General features: G+C 58.4%; 1 protein-coding gene across 1 annotated transcript in view; it reads right to left on the bottom strand.

Moving 5' to 3' along the window:
- Positions 1–18,780, bottom strand: part of TPO (thyroid peroxidase) — a 44,751-nt gene that overhangs the window by 10,097 nt on the left and 15,874 nt on the right. The window contains exons 5-12 of the mRNA XM_030311739.1: positions 13,481–13,610; positions 11,647–11,853; positions 10,064–10,582; positions 7,653–7,911; positions 6,891–7,061; positions 4,117–4,354; positions 3,516–3,724; positions 2,706–2,876 (exon numbers count right to left, since the gene is read on the bottom strand). Of these exons, the coding sequence (XP_030167599.1) occupies positions 2,706–2,876; positions 3,516–3,724; positions 4,117–4,354; positions 6,891–7,061; positions 7,653–7,911; positions 10,064–10,582; positions 11,647–11,853; positions 13,481–13,610 (1,904 nt within the window). The remainder of the gene's footprint in view (positions 1–2,705; positions 2,877–3,515; positions 3,725–4,116; positions 4,355–6,890; positions 7,062–7,652; positions 7,912–10,063; positions 10,583–11,646; positions 11,854–13,480; positions 13,611–18,780) is intronic.

The following is an 18,780-nucleotide window of genomic DNA, read 5'->3' on the forward strand; positions in this document are numbered from 1 at the left end:
CCAGTAGGCACAGGAGCCACGGTTTGTATTCATGGATCACACACCCTCTGGGCAACAACAGAGCAAAGGGCCACAGACACCCCGCGTTTTATCCACTTTGATTCCCGACTTCGAAGCCCTCACAAGAGCCTCATTGCAGTTAATTTCTAGGTTCGCTTTTTCCACCAGCCTTTCGTGTGGACGGGCTGGTGGAAAAGTAGGGCTGAGTGACGAGGAGAGTGCGTGTCTCGTCTGACCCGGGCACCGCATCCTCAGGAAAGCCTTTCCTTCCTCCCTGCAGCCGTGGCCGCCGTGGTTCACCGAGGACACAGGTGGCTCTGACGTTCACATCTGTTCACCCCACGAGGAAAAGCACTCTCTGCACTGTGTTCAAAGGCTGTTTTTCCTTGACTTAGGAACTCACAGTGCAGGGCACAGATCAGGTGAAAAACACCACGTACGGAAATAGCACATTTATACCACTGGCTGCACCGCGTCGAGTTTTCCAGAATTTGTTTAAAGATATTATATCTTAATCGTTAATGCAGGAGGACAAAACACAGGTCGTGTAAATAAAAGGTTAACACCCTCTCCTTCCTCGTCCGGTCTCACTGTGCCAAGTTTGAAACCGAGATTAATGAGTCGTCGTCTTCACGAACGCACTGGAAGTATTTACAAACAGGCTCCTCTCGCCCCAAGCGGGTTCCCACTGTGCAGCTGCTCCGTGATGTGCATCTCACCTGGTGAATCTGTGGACAGTATCTCACGTCAGTGGACACACTGCTGATTTATTCAGCACGAGAGTTCCCGGTGTGGATGCACCAAGATCCAACCCACCGGCTCTGGACTCGCTATGTTGCTAACGCTGGGCATCTGCCTGTGCTTTCGCTGTGCCTGTGACTAACCGGAACGGAGAAGCCACAGACACGGATGACCCCCCTCGGTCAGGTCGCCTCTGCAAACGCGGAGTCACAGAAGCCCTTGGTTTGGGGGCAGATGACAAAGCTACTGAGGTGGCCCAGGCAGGGTGAGCGGGGGCGCGGGCCAGCGGGGGGCAGGATCATTAGACCGGGAGCAGGCTTCTCAGAGCCGCCCCGCCCGACAGGGTCTTGGCATCCGGGCAGGTAGGTCCAGACTCGGGAGCTCTGGGCGCCCCGGGGGGGGGGGGGGACCGTGAGCCAGGAATTGTGTCCACGTGGCGGGCCACGCCCCCCGAAGGCTGCCGGGTTCACCCCACCGGGGTTCAGAACCGAGTGACGTTCACTGCTAGTGGTCAGCACGAGCCAGGCATGCGCCGGGCAGACGGCGGATTAAGGAAGAAGAAACACCCGACGGGTGTGAGACGGGACGTCAGGAATAGGGCTCTGGGGTCACGAGGGCTAAAATCCGCCTGAATCCACATGTAAAACGTCTAGGTATTTAGGCAAAGAGGGTGCAACCCACGGCACCGTGGGTTCCTGTGAACCTCGAGGGCAAAGCTCTGGCTTCCCCGCGACCGCGTCGGACGAGGCGCGGGGTGTCCTCCAGCCTCGCCACTCACGTCCTGCTCGTGCACATCTGGGCACGGGGGTTTTCCGGTCCAGCCCTGGGCCTGGCGCTACGCTCCCCCGAGCCGGCGGGGTCTCACCTGGTTGCTCCTGTTCTGGTGACTGCTCCTCAGGGCTCTCCCTGGACACGACTCTGGGGCCAGCCACCGGGCCCCTCCGGGGACCCTGACCCCTCCCAGACCCCGGCCCTCGCCAAGCAGGTGCACAGGACCGCACCGCAGCCCGGCCTTGGCGCTCACGGTCTCCGTCAGTCTCTCTTGTGTGGCCACCGCAGCCCTTCGGGACAAGACACCGCAGGCCTCTGAGACCGGAACCGCATCTTCGTCACCGAGGCAAAACGTCCGCAACGTGAACCACTTCTAGCTGAGCGTTTCCGTGGCCGTAAGCTCGCTCGCGCGGCCTCCATCCACCTCCAGAATGCTTTCCTCTTCCTGAACTGAAACTCGTGCGTGGCTGCACCCCTGTGCCCGCTGGGCCGTCAGCAGCTCCTAACAAGCAGCCCGCGTGCGGCTCCCTGCCTGCCGCCAGGCTCCTCCCAGGGGCAGTCGTGGCCAAGGTCGTGGGCCGGTGAGCGGAGCCTGCGTGCCTCCGGCATCGCTTCCCCGGCTGCCGCGGCCCGGTGGGGTGCACGCACGGTTTGTGGGTCACTTCTCAGCCAGCGGGCCTGCGGTCACCAGGAGTCCCCGGCCTCAGGGACCCACACACAGGCATCCGCTGCAGACGGCCATTCTGCCCGCTCCTCCGCAGGGCCGCTCGGGGACCCTCACCTGCGCTCGCGTCCCTCCCCCTGCATCGCTGCCAGCAGCCAGGCTGGACGAACGGATGGGAGGTGACCTGGGGGCGCCCACATGCCCAGGCGCACAAGCCGGGTGACAAGTGTGTCCCAGGGCGTTCCGAGAGGAAGCACCTCTCTCCTTCAAGTTTCACTCGAGAATGTGGCTCTAGAACCTTCTCCTGTGAGTCACTGACTTGTCCCTAATACCTGCGTGCCGACGTGACGGTCGTGACGCATCTAGAAAGCGGTCCACGAGGGCACCCCCACCCAGGAGACGCTTTATTTCCCCGCCACCTGGGAGGGTCGTTACGCTCAGAGGCGCCTTTTCAGGAGCCACACTTGCGCTTACTCCCGGTCTGATGGGCACAGATTTGGGGGTGAAGCGGGGGCTAAGGAGCACTGACCTCTGCACACGGGGGGCTGGAAGCGCCCGCCCCGGGGGGAGCAGGCCACCTGCTCCGGGCCGTGCAGCCGAAACCCGTGGTGGCAGGAAAACACCAGCACGCGCTGCCCGGGCTCGCCGCACAGCGCCCAGTCCCCGTTGTCCACTCCGCCCTGGAGGCCACACGTGTCACCTGCACAGGGACGGAAGGCAGGTGCCCTCAGCGCTCACTGCCGGCTCCGCCCCGCCTCCGCCCGCCACTCAGACCTCACGTCCCCCGCGGGTTGGTCCAGCCGCGCACAACCAGGAGCACTGGCTTCAGAGCCAAGCCCACCCACCTCAGGACGCCGGCTCCGGGCCAGGTCCACCCCCAGGCTCTGCTGCCCCCCGACACGCTGCTCCCTGGTCACCAGACACAGCAATGGCATCCAGGACGCTGTGCCCGCACCTTCCTCCTGCATCAACCCCTCCCTGGGAGGCCTACTCAGCCTTCCTGCCCCCTGGCGCCTCTCAGGGCTCTCACCTCCTGCCTCCTCCTCACTCCCTCACCCCCTCACTCCCCCCACCCCCCTCACCTCCCGCCTTCCAGCCAGAGACATTTCTGCCACAGCCCAGCGGGCCATGCAGCTTCTTGGCACCGGGCAGAGCTCTGCAGACGGCACCACTGAGGCCCAGCGGACACCTGTGCCCCCGAGGCCCATGCGCTCACCTGTCCGCCTGCCCACCCCGACTCGAGGGTCCCATGTGCAGCTCACGTGTGGGGCGCCCACCTCCCCCGTCCTTGCAAATAATGCATGTGCCACGACAGAAGTTAAGAAGGGCGTTACGTCACCTTGAGGAAGGACCTCCCTCCACGCGTCCAGGTTCAGGCCTGGAATGTTCTCGCACGACTCAAAGTCCCTCGGGAATCTTCCGACCAGGAAGGCGTCAGGGGGCACGCTGGGGAGACCCGTGTTGTCACAGATGACCCGGGACAGGGAATGCTTGGCCAGCTGGCGCCGCTGGGCCTCCGTGAACACCCCGCTGCTCTCCCACCAGAACCTGCGCGAGAGGAGAGGGCCTGGGACCGGGCGGCCGTTGCGGTCCGCATGCTTCCAGACTTCTCACACCCGCCATGCCGGGCCCAGAACCAGGACCCTCAGGGTCCTCGCGGGGCCCGGGCCGAGGCTGAGCCTTCAGAGGGCGCCTTCGCGGGCCTGGGCCTCAGGCCCGGGTTAGCGTCCATCTGCCCCACTGGGCAGACCTGTCAGAGAACACCCCACAGCGGGCTTCTGGCGCCAGAAACACGAGCTCTCCACGCGACACCTGCTCACACGTGAGGCCGGGCGGTTGGGACGCATCCGCAGCAGCTCACAGGGTGCTGGCCTGCATGAGCCCCGTCTGGGGTGACCCGGGGTCGCCTCCCGCACGAGGGCCCGGTCGGGTGCACCCACCGGTCTCCGTCTCTCAGGGCCTTCATCTGTCTCCCGATGAGGCAGGCGAACAGCGGCCCCGTGCGCGCCCGGGGGAGGAAGGTCTCCGCCAAGCCGCCCAGCCAGACGTCGATGTTGTCCGGGTGACCATACAGGTCCATCATCCGGCCCGCGATGCTGGCGTTGGCAGTGGCCGTGCGCAGGTGGGCGCGGGTCTCCAGTGCGGGCAGGCCGCAGAACCGCCTCCACGCGTTGTAGCCTGCAGGGGGAGGGGCTGTAGCGTCCGCCCCGCCTGCCTCACCGCAGCCACGGCTCACCGGTCCAGTCCAGGACGCCTGGCTACAGAGAACCCGCCCACTACCCGACGTGCCGGAAGGTTCCGGCACTGACGTCGGGGCCTTCCTGAAGGGCTAGTTCATAAACCCAATGAGAGGCACAATAATGCCAGACCCCAGATGCCACGTTTTACCGTGATCATAAGTCACCTCCCGGGCCTTTGAGGGGGAGGTAAGAGGGGACACGTGTGGGGGGCTCTGAGCAGGCAGGCCTGGTTTCCCACGGCCGGTCTGTGAGTCCCCAACACATGCAGAGAGGGGACACGTCAGGCGTGGCCCCTGACCCGGAGGGGCTCCCCAGGCACCAGGGGAGGCGTGTCTACACACAGAGACTGGATGGCAGGCGGCAGGGGCCTCGGGTGGCTACCAGAGGCTGGCCAGACAGCCCAACTATGGGCGCCCTAGAGGAAAGGCCATGGAGAGCATCCCAGAGGGTCTCAGGGCTGGGGCGGCAAGGGTTAGGACAGGTAAGGGTGATGGGGCCTGAGTGGGCACGGCAGGTGGGGGTGGGGAGCTAAGAGCCTCCCGGGAAGAGGGTTCCCACCCACACAGTGGCCAAGGAATCAGACTGTTGGGGTGAGACGGCCTGGAGGCAGCAGAAGGCTGTGTGCTGATTGGGACGGTGACAGGGAGGGGCGGGCAGGACAGCCGCCTCTGACTCCCCTGGAGTTGTGCCTCGTGTGGGCTGCTGGGAGGCCAGACCATCTCCCTTTTCCTCTTTTTAAACCCCCTGCTCCTGCCCCACTGGGAGGCCCCGGACGCCCTGCGGGCCTGTCCTCTGAGCAAGCTGAATGAGCTCCCAGTGGATGAACGAGGGTGCTTAGAAAGCCCATTTCTTAGAGACTGGACAAAGGTTGGAGATGCATTTACTTCTGAGAAGACAGGCCCAGGTGGGAGGTGAGCCCAAGGAGGAACCCAGGGAAGAGCCCAAGGAGAGTCCGGGGAGGAGCCCAAGGAGGAGCCCGGGGAGGAGCCCAAGGAGAGTCGGGGGAGGAGCCCGGGGAAGTGAGTCTGGGGAGGTGAGCCCAAGGAGGAACCCAGGGAAGAGCCCAAGGAGAGTCGGGGGAGGAGCCCAAGGAGGAGCCCGGGGAGGAGCCCAAGGAGGAACCCAGGGAAGAGCCCAAGGAGAGTCGGGGGAGGAGCCCAAGGAGGAGCCCGGGGAGGAGCCCAAGGAGAGTCGGGGGAGGAGCCCAAGGAGGAACCCAGGGAAGAGCCCAAGGAGAGTCGGGGGAGGAGCCCAAGGAGAGTCCAGGGAGGAGCCCGGGGAAGTGAGTCTGAGGAGGTGAGCCCAAGGAGGAGCCCAGGGAAGAGCCCAAGGAGAGTCGGGGGAGGAGCCCAAGGAGGAGCCCGGGGAGGAGCCCAAGGAGAGTCAGGGGAGGAGCCCGGGGAAGTGAGTCTGGGGAGGTGAGCCCAAGGAAGAACCCAGGGAAGAGCCCAAGGAGAGTTGGGGGAGGAGCCCAAGGAGGAGCCCAGGGAGGAGCCCAAGGAGAGTCGGGGGAGGAGCCCAAGGAGAGTCGGGGGAGGAGCCCGGGGAAGTGAGTCTGAGGAGGTGAGCCCAAGGAGGAGCCCAGGGAAGCGCCCAAGGAGAGTCCGGGGAGGAGCCCAAGGAGGAGCCCGGGGAGGAGCCCAAGGAGAGTCGGGGGAGGAGCCCGGGAAGTGAGTCTGGGGAGGTGAGCCCAAGGAGGAACCCAGGGAAGAGCCCAAGGAGAGTCGGGGGAGGAGCCCAAGGAGGAGCCCGGGGAGGAGCCCAAGGAGAGTCCGGGGAGGAGCCTGGGGAAGTGAGTCTGGGGAGGTGAGCCCAAGGAGGAACCCAGGGAAGAGCCCAAGGAGAGTCGGGGGAGGAGCCCAAGGAGGAGCCCGGGGAAGAGCCCAAGGAGAGTCGGGGGAGGAGCCCAAGGAGGAGCCCGGGGAGGAGCTCAAGGAGAGTCGGGGGAGGAGCCCAAGGAGGAACCCAGGGAAGAGCCCAAGGACAGTCGGGGGAGGAGCCCAAGGAGAGTCCGGGGAGGAGCCCGGGGAAGTGAGTCTGAGGAGGTGAGCCCAAGGAGGAGCCCAGGGAAGAGCCCAAGGAGAGTCGGGGGAGGAGCCCAAGGAGGAGCCCGGGGAGGAGCCCAAGGAGAGTCGGGGGAGGAGCCCGGGGAAGTGAGTCTGGGGAGGTGAGCCCAAGGAAGAACCCAGGGAAGAGCCCAAGGAGAGTCCGGGGAGGAGCCCGGGGAAGTGAGTCTGAGGAGGTGAGCCCAAGGAGGAGCCCAAGGAGAGTCGGGGGAGGAGCCCAAGGAGGAGCCCGGGGAGGAGCCCAAGGAGAGTCGGGGGAGGAGCCCAAGGAGGAGCCCAGGGAGGAGCCCAAGGAGAGTCGGGGGAGGAGCCCAAGGAGGAGCCCAGGGAAGAGCCCAAGGAGAGTAGGGGAGAAGCCCGGGGAGGAGCCCAACGAGGAGCCCGGGGAGGAGCCGGGAGCGGGCAGACCTGGCAGGCCGTGGTCCCGGCCCCGCTGCAGGTTGATGGACGCCAGGTCCAGCATGCCCGAGCTCCCCAGCACGAACAGCCTCTCTGTCAGCTCCTCGTTCATCAGCTGGTCCTGTACCTGCAGCTTGGCTGGTCTCGAGAGAAGGCCCCTCACGAGGGGGTCCAAACCGCCTGGAAAATATCACGGAAGAGGCCAAGATTGTCTCATGAGTCCTGGGAAAACCACAGCATCTCCGATGGCCAGCTCTGCTTGTTCTTAACGGGTGAGCCCTTCAGGTTCTCGAATTCCCTTCACGTGACTCCGAGGGCTTCCCAGTACTGCTTGGGTTCTGCCGTGTGGGTGGGTCGGCACCTGGCCGGGCCCCCCAGGGGACTGACTGGTGAGCGTAGGGGGCAGGCTGCAGGCCCAAAGGGGACCCAGAGAAGGAACCCGCAGTCCTGACGTTCTCACGTTGTGCACCAGTGAGGACGATGTTACTTGTAACGAACGTGTGCTAACGAGGTTTCTACACGAGCTTTGAAACACTAGGTGGAGGGGGGCTGCACCTCAGGTGGCCACCCTGCGGACTCTGAAGAGCTTCAGAATCTGGGAGGAGGTTTTCTGATGAGCGGTCGAGCCTTTAAAAAGCTTCGAGGTGTTGACTTTCCCCGTAAAGGCCGATAACCACACAGAATTCGGCCAAATGTGCTGGGAGTGGAAAGCCTGCCGTCACCACGGGTTTGTGGGCGCTTGTGCTGGGGAGCCTGCGGGAGGGGGCGCACCTTCCTTGAGGACCCTCCAGGGGCTGAAGAAGGCGTCCTGCAGCCGCAGCGGGGGGAGCGTGGGGTGCTCCCGGAAGCTGGCGTCCAGCCGCCGCACCAGCGGGTGCACTGTGGCGTGGCCGAAGCGGAAGGCGGCCGTGGAAAACACGTTGGACACGGTGGGGTCCACGGTGGGGTCATAGCCCTCATAGGGGCCCACGTGCTGCTGGAAGGCCTCGGGGCCCAGGACTTTGGGGATGTAGTCTCGCATGGTGATGATCTACGGAGAAGGGAAAACAGGAGTTTCTGAGCGGGGCGCCTCCAGCAGGGCCCGGGGGCCAGACCGGGGCCACGTCCAGACACAGGGGAGGACTTCCTCCTGCACATGCCCGGGGGCAGAGGTGTTCCAGGAGGGACGTGCCATCCAGGCAAGGGAACAGGCAACCAGCTGAACGGATGCGAGTAGCGACCTCACAGCTCTGGCATTTACGGGACGGGGCGCGTGTCAGCGACACCCCCAGACACCCCGCAGGGAAGGCCACACAAAACGTGGCTGCACACCACGCAGACACCGGGGCTGTGGCACTGCACCGCGCTTCACCCGTGGGCACTCCGGCGACGCCTGAACTCAGAGTGCAAGTCAGAAGTCCAGGCGTTTTGTGGAACCTGAGACCAGAGGCTCAGGATTCAGAGCCGGGAGTTCGAATCCCACCTCCTCCTTCTTAGTTGCACCACTCTGGGAGGGCCAGGGGCCTCTCTGGACCGGCTTCCTTATCTGGAGAACCTCTTTCGTGGAGTTTCCGTGAGAGCAGGAAACAGCCGTGGTTTTCTGTGCTGGGTGTGCGGTGTGGTGTCCACGTGGCAGACACGTTACTTACAGAGAGGGTCCGGGGCGCTGCTGGACTCCCCGCCCGGAAGCGGGAAGGAAATGGCGCGCAAGCCGAGGGCTACGTGGGATTGAAGGGTCCTCGCCGGTTAAAATTAGGCCGAGAGAAACACCCTGTCACTCCTTCCCCCCCTGAATTGTGTCTGTCAGGTCGTTAGTTCCTTGTAACAGAAGCACGAAGGCAAGGGGCCAGCAGGGGTCGCCACAGGAGCCGAACCCGTGTGTGGGTTTTGTAAATGAGGTCTCGTCCTAATTTGGTCCCAACCTGGAAGATGCATCGCTCTAAGGGGACAGGACTGACGCGGCCTGTGACCCTCCCCAGGTGCCCTTCAGGATCCCGGGACCCAGCGGAGAGACAGGTGCAGCCCCCTGACTGGACCAGGTCTCAGCTCGCCCTGCCCTGCAGTAAGGCCTCAAAGTGACTTCTCCACACGGTTTTTGTTTGTTCTACACCTGTGGGTTCCCCTCGTGGGAGCCCCTTCCTCGACCTGGGGCAGGGGACACGCGCCCCCCCCCCCACAGTGCTGTCTGTCCGGGGGCTGAGGGGCCCCCAGGACGCAGCCCATGCCCCTGCAAGGGTTTTACCAACTCTTTCAATGCGACCTATCGTTATTTTAAGGTTTCCAAGGCATTTGCAAAAACCCCGAAGAGAAGCTATTGACCAAAGAAAACACAGAAGGAAATTTGAAAGTGAAATGTGAGCCTCAGAAACGTTGTCAAGTCCTGGGCAGCCGCAGGGAGGGGCTCCGGGGTGATGGGTGGGGCTCCGCTTCGTTCTTGCCCTTGGACCTGGACCCCTGCTCACACGGGACAGCTGGGAAACACACCGTCTGTCCCCGCGGAGCGTGCGTTCGGGGAAGGGGCACAGACACGACACGACACAGAAAACAAGGGGACACGCGCCATGGCAGAGCGGGGGGGCGGGACGCCCCCTACGGGACCCTGTCTGAGAACCGATGCGCCTGCGTGGCCTCCGGGCCACTTTGTTCAAGGTCAGAGCGTGTCTGACGAGCTGTTTGACTTTGCCAGAAGACGGTGGCGGGTTTCCGGGTCACATGACATTGCCGTCCTCCAAATCTGCCTAAACGCCCCTTCACAGGCCCTACGTGGTTATCACTTCTTTTATTTCGCCGAGCGCGTGTTCCCCTCTGTGAATCGTGAATGTGACTCAGAGGTGAGCTCCCCTCCACGCCTGCGGGTCCATGTAAGCTTGGGCATCAGGTTCCCACGACCGGCTCCACCCTCCAGCACCACCCCCACGGCACCGGGCTCCCGCACTCTTACCCCGCCCCCTGCACCAGGGGGCTCCGGCCCTCTACACCCCACCCCTCCCCGCACCACGGGGCTCCCCCCCCCCCACCCCGCTTACACAAGCGCGCAGCTCCTTCCGGAGCTCTACTCCTGCACCTCGGGGCTCCCCTGCTTACACAAGCACGCAGCTCCTTCCGGAGCTCTACTCCTGAACCTCGGGGCTCCCGTGCTCCCTGCCTCCCGCCCAGCTCCCGTCGCTCACGCTAGCACAGGGCGTCCCAGTGACCTCTCACACCTGGTGCAAGGCGCCCACCACCTTGCGCGCCTCCTGGTAGGCGGTGTGCGCGCTCCAGTGCGCGTTGAGGGCCTTGAGCGCCACGGCCAGGCGGTTGTGCTCCCGCAGCCACAGTGTGTGCAAGGCCGTCAGGGCGGGGACCTCGCTGGCACGGCCGTCCCCGGCCAGGAAGCAAGGCGCCTGGGCCGTCCCGCGGGTGCCGGGCTCGGGCGCGCAGCCCGTGGGCCCAGGTGGCCGCGCGAAGGGCAGGTAGGCGCGGCCAGCGTCCCAGTGGCGCGTGTTGACCCGGAGCAGCCCCTCCGCACTGGTCCAGTTGCGCAGCTGCTTCTCCAAGGCCGGGGAGCTGCCGTACACGGTGGACGCGTCCAGGAAAGAGGTCAGCCCGTTCATCTGCTGTCGCGGGTTCGCCGAGGTCAGGTTGCCAAAGAAGGCGCCTTGGATACCGGTGCCACAGGCTGCGGAGGAGCGGTAAAATGGCAAACAGGACCGGCCTGAGGTCCCCGAGCCGTTGATGGGTAGCTGCCGGGAAAGGGGAGACCGGGTCACTGGGCCTCTGCAGACACCCTGAAAGCTCTAGGCAGGCCGGGACCCTAGGGCACCGGTGCCGCTGTCTGCCCCGCCCACTTCTGTCTCCTGCCCCGCCCACTTGTCCCCCTCCAGCTCCCCCTTCCTGCCAGGGTCAGGACATTCGGAGGAGGCTGGAGTTTCCTTAGCTGTGATTGGTGCAGGCCCCATGGTGCCCTTTCACCCCTTCTCCACAATCTTTCCTTTCGGTCTGTTTTGTTTAGATGCCTGGCCTGCTGGGGCCTCCTCTGCAGACACCGGAAGGGTCCTAACTCCTGGTTCTCTTATCTGGACCTCCCACCAAGCTCGGGCACAGCGTGGCCTGGAGTGGCTGCTCCAGGAAGGTGTGTGGTACCTAGGGGACACGGCCCAGACAGTCTGCTCTTGGGTAGAAAGTGCTCCCCCTACCCCCCACCTTTGAGGATGTTTTCCAAAGAGAAGTGATTAAACCCTTACCTGCACTGTCTCTTCCCTTGCTAGTAAGAGAGGAAATTAGCACAATATTTACAGAGACCAGATTTGCAGTGTCTGTGGGCGCATTCTGTGCTCCCCCAGCTCTGCACCGTTAGCCCTGCCGACGTGCCCGCTAGGTGTGCATGCGTGCCCCAGCCTCTATGTCCAGGTGTGCGCCCGCTTTGTTATTTGCGACAGCATTTTAAAACAACAAAGCTTAAAACCACCTAAATGCTCACGAAGAAGCTAATCGTTAGTAAGTTATGACGCGTACCGCAGGACTGTCGAAGTCTTAAAACAATCACGTTTCTGTCCACTTAATGACACGGGGAGAACTATAACTACTGCTCGGAGAGCCACACCAAGTTGGGAGCAACGCACGTAGTGCGACACACGAGCTGTGCGTGAGGCTCCTTTACGCACATAAGGACACCTTATGTACATACATGCACAGGCAATTTCTGGCCGCATCCATAGGTTTTGACCTTTCATTTTACACTTCTGTTCGATTTTTTAAATGACATCTATTACTTTTGTAGCCAATGTGAAGAAGTTTAAATTCGTACCTGTATGGGAAAACACGGGTCTTGGTTTTTGCAGGTCAACTGGCAATCAGCTTCTCCCTCAGATGCAACTTTCCTGGTGCTCTGAGGGGTGAATGCGATGTCGTGATCAATATATTGGCCCCACACCATCAGGAGATCAGAATATTGGTCATCTTCCGTGACGGCCTCGTTGGAAACTCGAATAACTTGCCTTGTCACCTCCCGGACCTGGGCGAAAGAGACCGGCTTGTCATGTGGGAAGGCCATCGGCAGAGAAAGAGGACACTGGGAGACCCTGAGGGTCGTAGGGCCGTGCTCGTTCACAGGACAGGAGGCTGCGCCCATTCACGGATGGCTGGCGCTCAGAAGTTCCAGTCTGTGGCAATAGGGTGGGTGGACACATCCAGGCTGCCTTCAACATAATGCATTGGTTTGTGGTGATTGGGGGGCCTTAGTTAACTGCTCTGAGTCTTAGTTTCATTATCTGTATGTGAGTATGAAATGTTGATATTTCAGGATCATTGTGGGGATTAAATTAGGTAATTTATTACACATCTAGCCATTGGTGTGACAGAGGTCATGACTCAGAGGACAGGGCCACGGAGGGCTGTTCCCCAGGCCTTGACACCTTTGTGGATGTGATTACTGTAAGGACCTCAAGACAGGGGGCTACCCTGGGTTTCCAAGTGGATCCCATGCAATCACATGGTTCTTAAAATCGGAGAGCTTCTCCTGACTGTAGGCAGAGGGGATGCAGCTTTGGGGGGGCAAGAGCCAAGGAGGCAGTGTCCCTGGAAGCCAGGGGGCCAAGAAGCAGACCCCAGCCTCCAGGAGGAACGAAGCCCAGCCCACACCTGGATTGGAGGCCAGTGAGACCCACGTCAGACTTCTGGTAACTTTGCGTAGTTTAAGCCACTAAAATTGTGCTAACTTGTTACAGCAGCAGCAGGAAACTAATACATCCCATTAAAGGTACCTGAGCTCTGACCTGAGTAGCTGTATAATTCTGGCGGGGTTGCCCTTAACACTGAGAGTTCAGAAAGCCTCAGGGCTCCGATAGGTCTGGCAGCTAGTGTAGGACAGGAAAGGTGTTATTACCTCATTACCCAGGCAGCTGAATGGAGGCTGCAAGTGACCTGCAGAAAAGTACGGGTTAGCACACCCAGAGGGGCCTGTGCCAACCGCAGGGAGCCCACGGTGCAGCTCTGACACCAGGCAGCTCCTGTCCTCCTGCCTGTCAGCCAACGGAAGACCTCCCAGGGGAGCTGTTGGTTTCCGTAGGGGAGCCTGGGGACGGGGTGGCGGTCCCCAAGCTGGCGTGGTCACATCCTGACTTCTCACACTAAACAGGGCGTCCCTTTTATGTTTCTGGAGAATTCCACTGTCACATACAGGACGGGACCAAGCAGACTGGTTTGTTCGTGGAAGCAAGTAGTCAAATGGAGGGTCAAATATCCATTTTTTTAACCAAATTGATCAGTGGATTGTATATGAGTTTGCTTAGCAAATAATTTGCCTCTGGGAGTAAAGCGGCAACCATCCATGGTTTTGCATGAAATGAATGAATTACGTAACTTTAAGAATCTTTGAATACACCTCCTCCTCTGCCCATGCGTAGAGGATTTCTTTCAAATACTGAAATGAGGTGACGAGCAGAGAGTTAGAGGAACTTTAACTTAAATCTGCCTTGTTGTGCTCCCTGGCTGGTGACTGGGGTCTCTCTGTGCCCTGGAGCACAGGGGTCGTGAGGGTGGACGGGGACTCTCCGAGCCCACTGCCCTGAGCAGGCTGGCTTCCTCCGAGGTGGCGGGTGGCCGGGGAGCATCGTGGGGACACAGCGCGGTGAGCTACGTACGGGGGGCAGTGGAAAGCCGTTGTACAGGATGTGGGGGTTCCACCCCCTGGCCTCGCTGATGCCGTCTTCGTAGGCGGGGGGCAGCCACCTGGCCAGGGCTGTGTTGGAGGCTCCCCACCTGGGATGGTCTCTGCAGAAACAAATGTGAGGCTTCCAATCATGAGATAGCCTACATCTGGGGAAAAGTGATAGATGAATTAGAATGGAAACACTGGTTCAAAGAGCAAAAGGAAATGGGAATTTTCTGTTACAGAAAAAATCTGTTCTTTGTTTTTTAACGGCTAATTTGGGTATAAAATTGTTCATGCTCCCTTGGCGTTTACCAACCAAATCCACGTGGGGTCACTCGGCATCTGGGGCGGCCCTGTGGTGCTCTCTGCAAGAGAAATGAGCAAGGTGGCCATTTGAAGGCAGTAGGCAAGCGTCTGGCTCAGGAGGTCACACGGCAGAAGGACCTGAGTGGGCAAGCATTGGGATCTAGACTTCAACGATCCTTTCGTGCATCTGATGTGTAGGCACTTGGGAGCACCTAAGTAGCAAAGTCTAAGAGACTCGTGACACGCTGAGTGGTTTTTTTATTTGTGGAGTGTTTAGAAATAGACGTATTTGGGGGCGCCTGGGTGGCGCAGTCGGTTAAGCGTCCGACTTCAGCCAGGTCACCATCTCGCGGTCCGTGAGTTCGAGCCCCGCGTCGGGCTCTGGGCTGATGGCTCGGAGCCTGGAGCCTGTTTCCGATTCTGTGTCTCCCTCTCTCTCTGCCCCTACCCCGTTCATGCTCTGTCTCTCTCTGTCCCAAAAATAAATAAACATTGAAAAAAAAAATTTAAAAAAAGAAATAGACGTATTTAAAAATTAGTTGTGTTCTGACACAATTATCATTATTAAGGACATCATGTATGTGAATCATTCTGACATAAATGTGACTGATTCCGATGCTCTAAGAGGGAAGAGAACCGGGAGCTCCTGCGAGTGGTTTCTGATCTGGGCAATGGAGTCAGCACATTAGAAGGACAGACTGAACACAGCTTCTCCTGATGGTGCCACATGGCTCCTGACTTAGGGAAAAGGGTTTTATTGCATCCATCGCATCGCGGCTGCCTTACCCGGGAACCCTCAGGAGCACCTAGCAGGAGGCGGGATGGGCACTTTTGTGTGTCTGCAGGGACAGTGGGTGGGGATAATTTGATTATCAGTCCTTCGTTGATCTCCAGCACACTGGAGTGGTTCAATTTGCAGAGCGACACGGGACAGCAATGCGTTTAATTAGCTGCCATAAGTCAGCGTGGGGAGATTGGTGTGCGCTCCAATAAGGTGTCAGATTTGTTACAGTTGGTTTCTCTTTACTGGAATCCCATGAAGAATGGCTTGGAGGGGTGCTCTTTCAATCAGTTACAAATGAGATTTTTTTTTTTTATAATTTATTCTCAAATTGGTTTCCATACAACACCCAGTGCTCATCCCAACAGGTGCCCTCCTCAATGCCCATCACCCACTTTCCCCTCTCCCCCAGCCCCCATCAACCCTTGGTTTATTCTCAGTATTTAAGAGTCTCTTATGGTTTGCCTCCTTCCCTCTCTGTAACTTTTTCCCCCTTTCCCCTCCCCACTGTTAAGTTTCTCAGGATCTGCATATGAGTGAAAACATATGATATCTGTCTTTCTCTGCCTGATTTATTTCACTTAGCATAATACCCTCCAGTTCCATCCACATTGCTACAAACGGCCAGATTTCATTCTTTCTCATTGCCAAGTAGTATTCCATTGTATGTATAAACCACATCTTCTTTATCCATTCGTCAGTTGATGGACATTTAGGCTCTTTCCATACTTTGGCTATGGTTGAAAGTGCCACTATAAACAATGGGGTACAAGTGCCCCTCTGCATCAGCACTCCTGTGTCCCTTGGGTAAATTCCTAGCAGTGCTATTGCTGGGTCATAGGGTAGTTCTATTTTTAATTTTTTGAGGAAACTCCACACTGTTTTCCAGAGCGGCTGCACCAGTTTGCATTCCCACCAACAGTGCACGAGGGTTCCTGTTTCTCCACATCCTCGCTAGAATCTACAGTCTCCTGACTTATTCATTTTAGCCACTCTGACCGGCGTGAGGTGGTATCTCAGTGTGGCTTTGATTTGTATTTCCCTGATGAGGAATGACGTTGAGTATCTTTTTGTGCGCCTGTTGGTCAAATCCTAAAATCTGTATGGAACCACAAAAGACCCCAAATAGCCAAAGTAATATTGAAGAAGAAAACCAAAGCGGGAGGCATCACAATCCCAGACTTTGGCCTCTACTACAAAGCTGTAATCATCAAGACAGCGTGGTATTGGCACAAAAACAGACACATAGACCAATGGAATAGAGACTCCAGAATTGGACCCACAAAAGTATGGCCAACTAATCTTCGACAAAGCAGGAAAGAATATCCAATGGAAAAAAGATGGTCTCTTTAACAAATGGTGCTGGGAGAACTGGACAGCAACATGCAGAAGAATGAAACTAGAACACTTTCTTACATCATTCACAAAAATAAACTCAAAATGGATAAAGGACCTGAATGTGAGACAGGAAACCATCAAAACCCTAGAGCAGAAAGCAGGAAAAAACCTCTCTGACCTCAGCTGCAGCAATTTCTTATTTGACACATCCTCAAAGGCATGGGAATTAAAAGCAAAAATGAACTATTGCGACCTCATGAAGATAAAAAGCTTCTGCACTGCAAAGGAAACAATCAACAAAACTAAAAGGCAACCAATGGAATGGGAAAAGATATTTGCAAATGGCATATTGGACAAAGGGCCAGTATCCACAATCTATAAAGAACTCACCAAACTTCCACCCGAAAAACAAATAATCCAGCGAAGCAACGGGCAGAAAGAAGATGTGAATGAGACGTTAACTGCTTAGGCTGCGATGTTTGTGCCGAGTGACTTTTCTATTTCAGTAGCTTGTGGGCTATCACGACCACCCAGGGGGCACTCACGTGCCTTTGTGGACACTCAGCAAGGATGTGCACTTGACCTGCACACCCCATGTGGCCTGGTGCCCTGCCGGCCAGCCTGGAAGCATGACCATCTCGGCCTGCGGTGCGGGGGCCCCTGCTGGAGCTCCCCGATCGGCAGCAGCAAAGACCCGTGAGCGTGAGAGACGGGCCGTGGAGGGGGCACGACTGAACCCTCCCAGAGGAACATGCTTTTCCATAATTGGTACGTGCTCAATGTGTTCCCCAAACTCTGGAAACCTTACTTATCGTGGTGACATCTGTGCCCACGTTGTGTTCCTCGATATTTCATCAAGAAACCAACACCAGCACCGTCTACTTTTCCTTAAAGGCTAACAAGCGTCCGTGGGGCCCGGGGGGGGGGGGGTGGCCTGTGCCTGTCAGGGGTGCTGTTCTGTTTCGGGTTTGTTTGGATTCAAGTGTCAATATCAGTAAAGGATCTGAGGACAGCGCGGGCGCTGACCCATCTAACAGCTGGTTTCAAGCAGATAAATGCAGGCGTTTAAGGGAGAGGATGGTGTGAAGGTGACACAAACAGCTCCCTCAGTGCGCTGAGATCCTCAAGGTTTCACTTCCACTGGGCAATTTCGTGCCTTCAGTCCAAACACAAAGGAGAAGAAAAAGTCAGTGTGAAAATGACCCCAAAGCAAACGGCCAGAAGAAAAGGGCCCTGGGGACGTGAGTCTTCAGATGCCTGGCCTTCGTACAGCCACATATCCGACACTTAATTTGGTTTTTGATAACTTTTTTTGGCAATTACAGAGAATACAGAGAATTATATATACACCAGAATATATACTAAACCTAGGTACGTTTGGGGGTTCTTCCTATAATTTCAATGTATGTATCAAGTTTCGCCTTCAGAGTGTATTGTTTCCTCTATGAATTCACGGGTTTTGAGGAGAGAAAGTCTCCACGGATGAAGCTTGGTGCAGAATTACCACGTAAAGGAGACTGGCATGCCGGCCTTTGGTAGGATGACGACCCGCAAACCTGGTCCCAACCTCTCTGTACGTCCGTGTGTAGGACGCACATCAGGCAGGCCTGGGAATTAAGCAGACGAATCCAGTAACAGGCTGTGTCTCTGTCACCGTGTGGATGGAAACGTCGTCTGCAATCTCCACGCCTCTGCCGGATGGTTAGAGAGGCTGAGGGCCAGGTTTACTGGCTGCCATCTTTAACTCGACGTTAACCAAGCCTGAGCCGTGAAGAGTGTCGCCGTCACCTTGAGACGCAGTATACATCACAGCTGCCTGATCGTAGGGGCCTCCCCCCTGCTCTCGGGAAAATTCACGTTGAAGGATGTTTCTGGCCCTCTGTGGCTAGTGCCCTTGGCCAGAGCCAACTGGTCACATGTGGAACGGTCATTTCATGGTAACAATCACGGCAACACCTACTGTCCCCAAGCTTGTAGACTGCATGCAGGGACCTCTAGAAACGCGTCTCTCAAAATCAACCCTGCCGGTATCATTCCCATTTTATGGATACAGAAATAGAGCCCGGAATGCCTCCGAGAGTCATCAAGGTGGTCCCTGCTGCACGCAGCAGCCAGAACTGGACAGCACGTGTGTGAATTTCTGATGTCCTATGTGTCACGTTTGGATTTACCGTAGGAGACACAAGCAGCACTCATGCCCACGCCGGCACACGCGGGGAACCCAGGTGGCTGCCGGAGCCCGAGGACCAGCTGAGAGCAGAGAAGGGCCACGTGAACCGGCGTGCACTCGATTCCTCGTGAGCAACACGCTTGTGGCACCGATGAGGTCACACAAACAGAAGAGGGACCGCAGACATCCTTCTCCACTTGGGCTGCTGATTTCGCGTGACACAGCCCAGCAGTTGGGATATTCTCAGCAGAGGGAAAAGGAAGGTTAGAAGCCACGCCCCACACACGCGAGGTCTACGCTGCGAGAAAACCAGTATAAGTGGAGAGTTTTTAAACCCACCGTGTGGAGGTTTAGAATTTGTACGGTTAAATCCCAGGTCGCTCTGGCCACCGCACCGCCGTCAGTAGGCCCAGAGCACCGCTGTTCGCTGCCTGGCAGCAGCTATAGGATAAGAAGGGACTTGGTTATGGAAGAAAAAGGGAAGCAAGCACGCCCACTGCGTGTCCGAGTTCGAGTGTGGAGGAAAGACCACGGCAGGAAGCAAACCCCAAGAGCTCGGAAAGAAGCACTGGTGACATTTAGGACAAATGGGAAGCATGACATTGGTAACGGCCAACACGTCCGCGATTCAACTCTGCCACCTCGTAGGGAAGTCTGACCACCGGCGAACCTCGAAGGAACAGCAGTCCCGGCT

The sequence above is a fragment of the Lynx canadensis genome, chromosome A3, assembly GCF_007474595.2.
Source record: "Lynx canadensis isolate LIC74 chromosome A3, mLynCan4.pri.v2, whole genome shotgun sequence".
In the NCBI taxonomy this organism is placed as follows: domain Eukaryota; kingdom Metazoa; phylum Chordata; class Mammalia; order Carnivora; family Felidae; genus Lynx; species Lynx canadensis.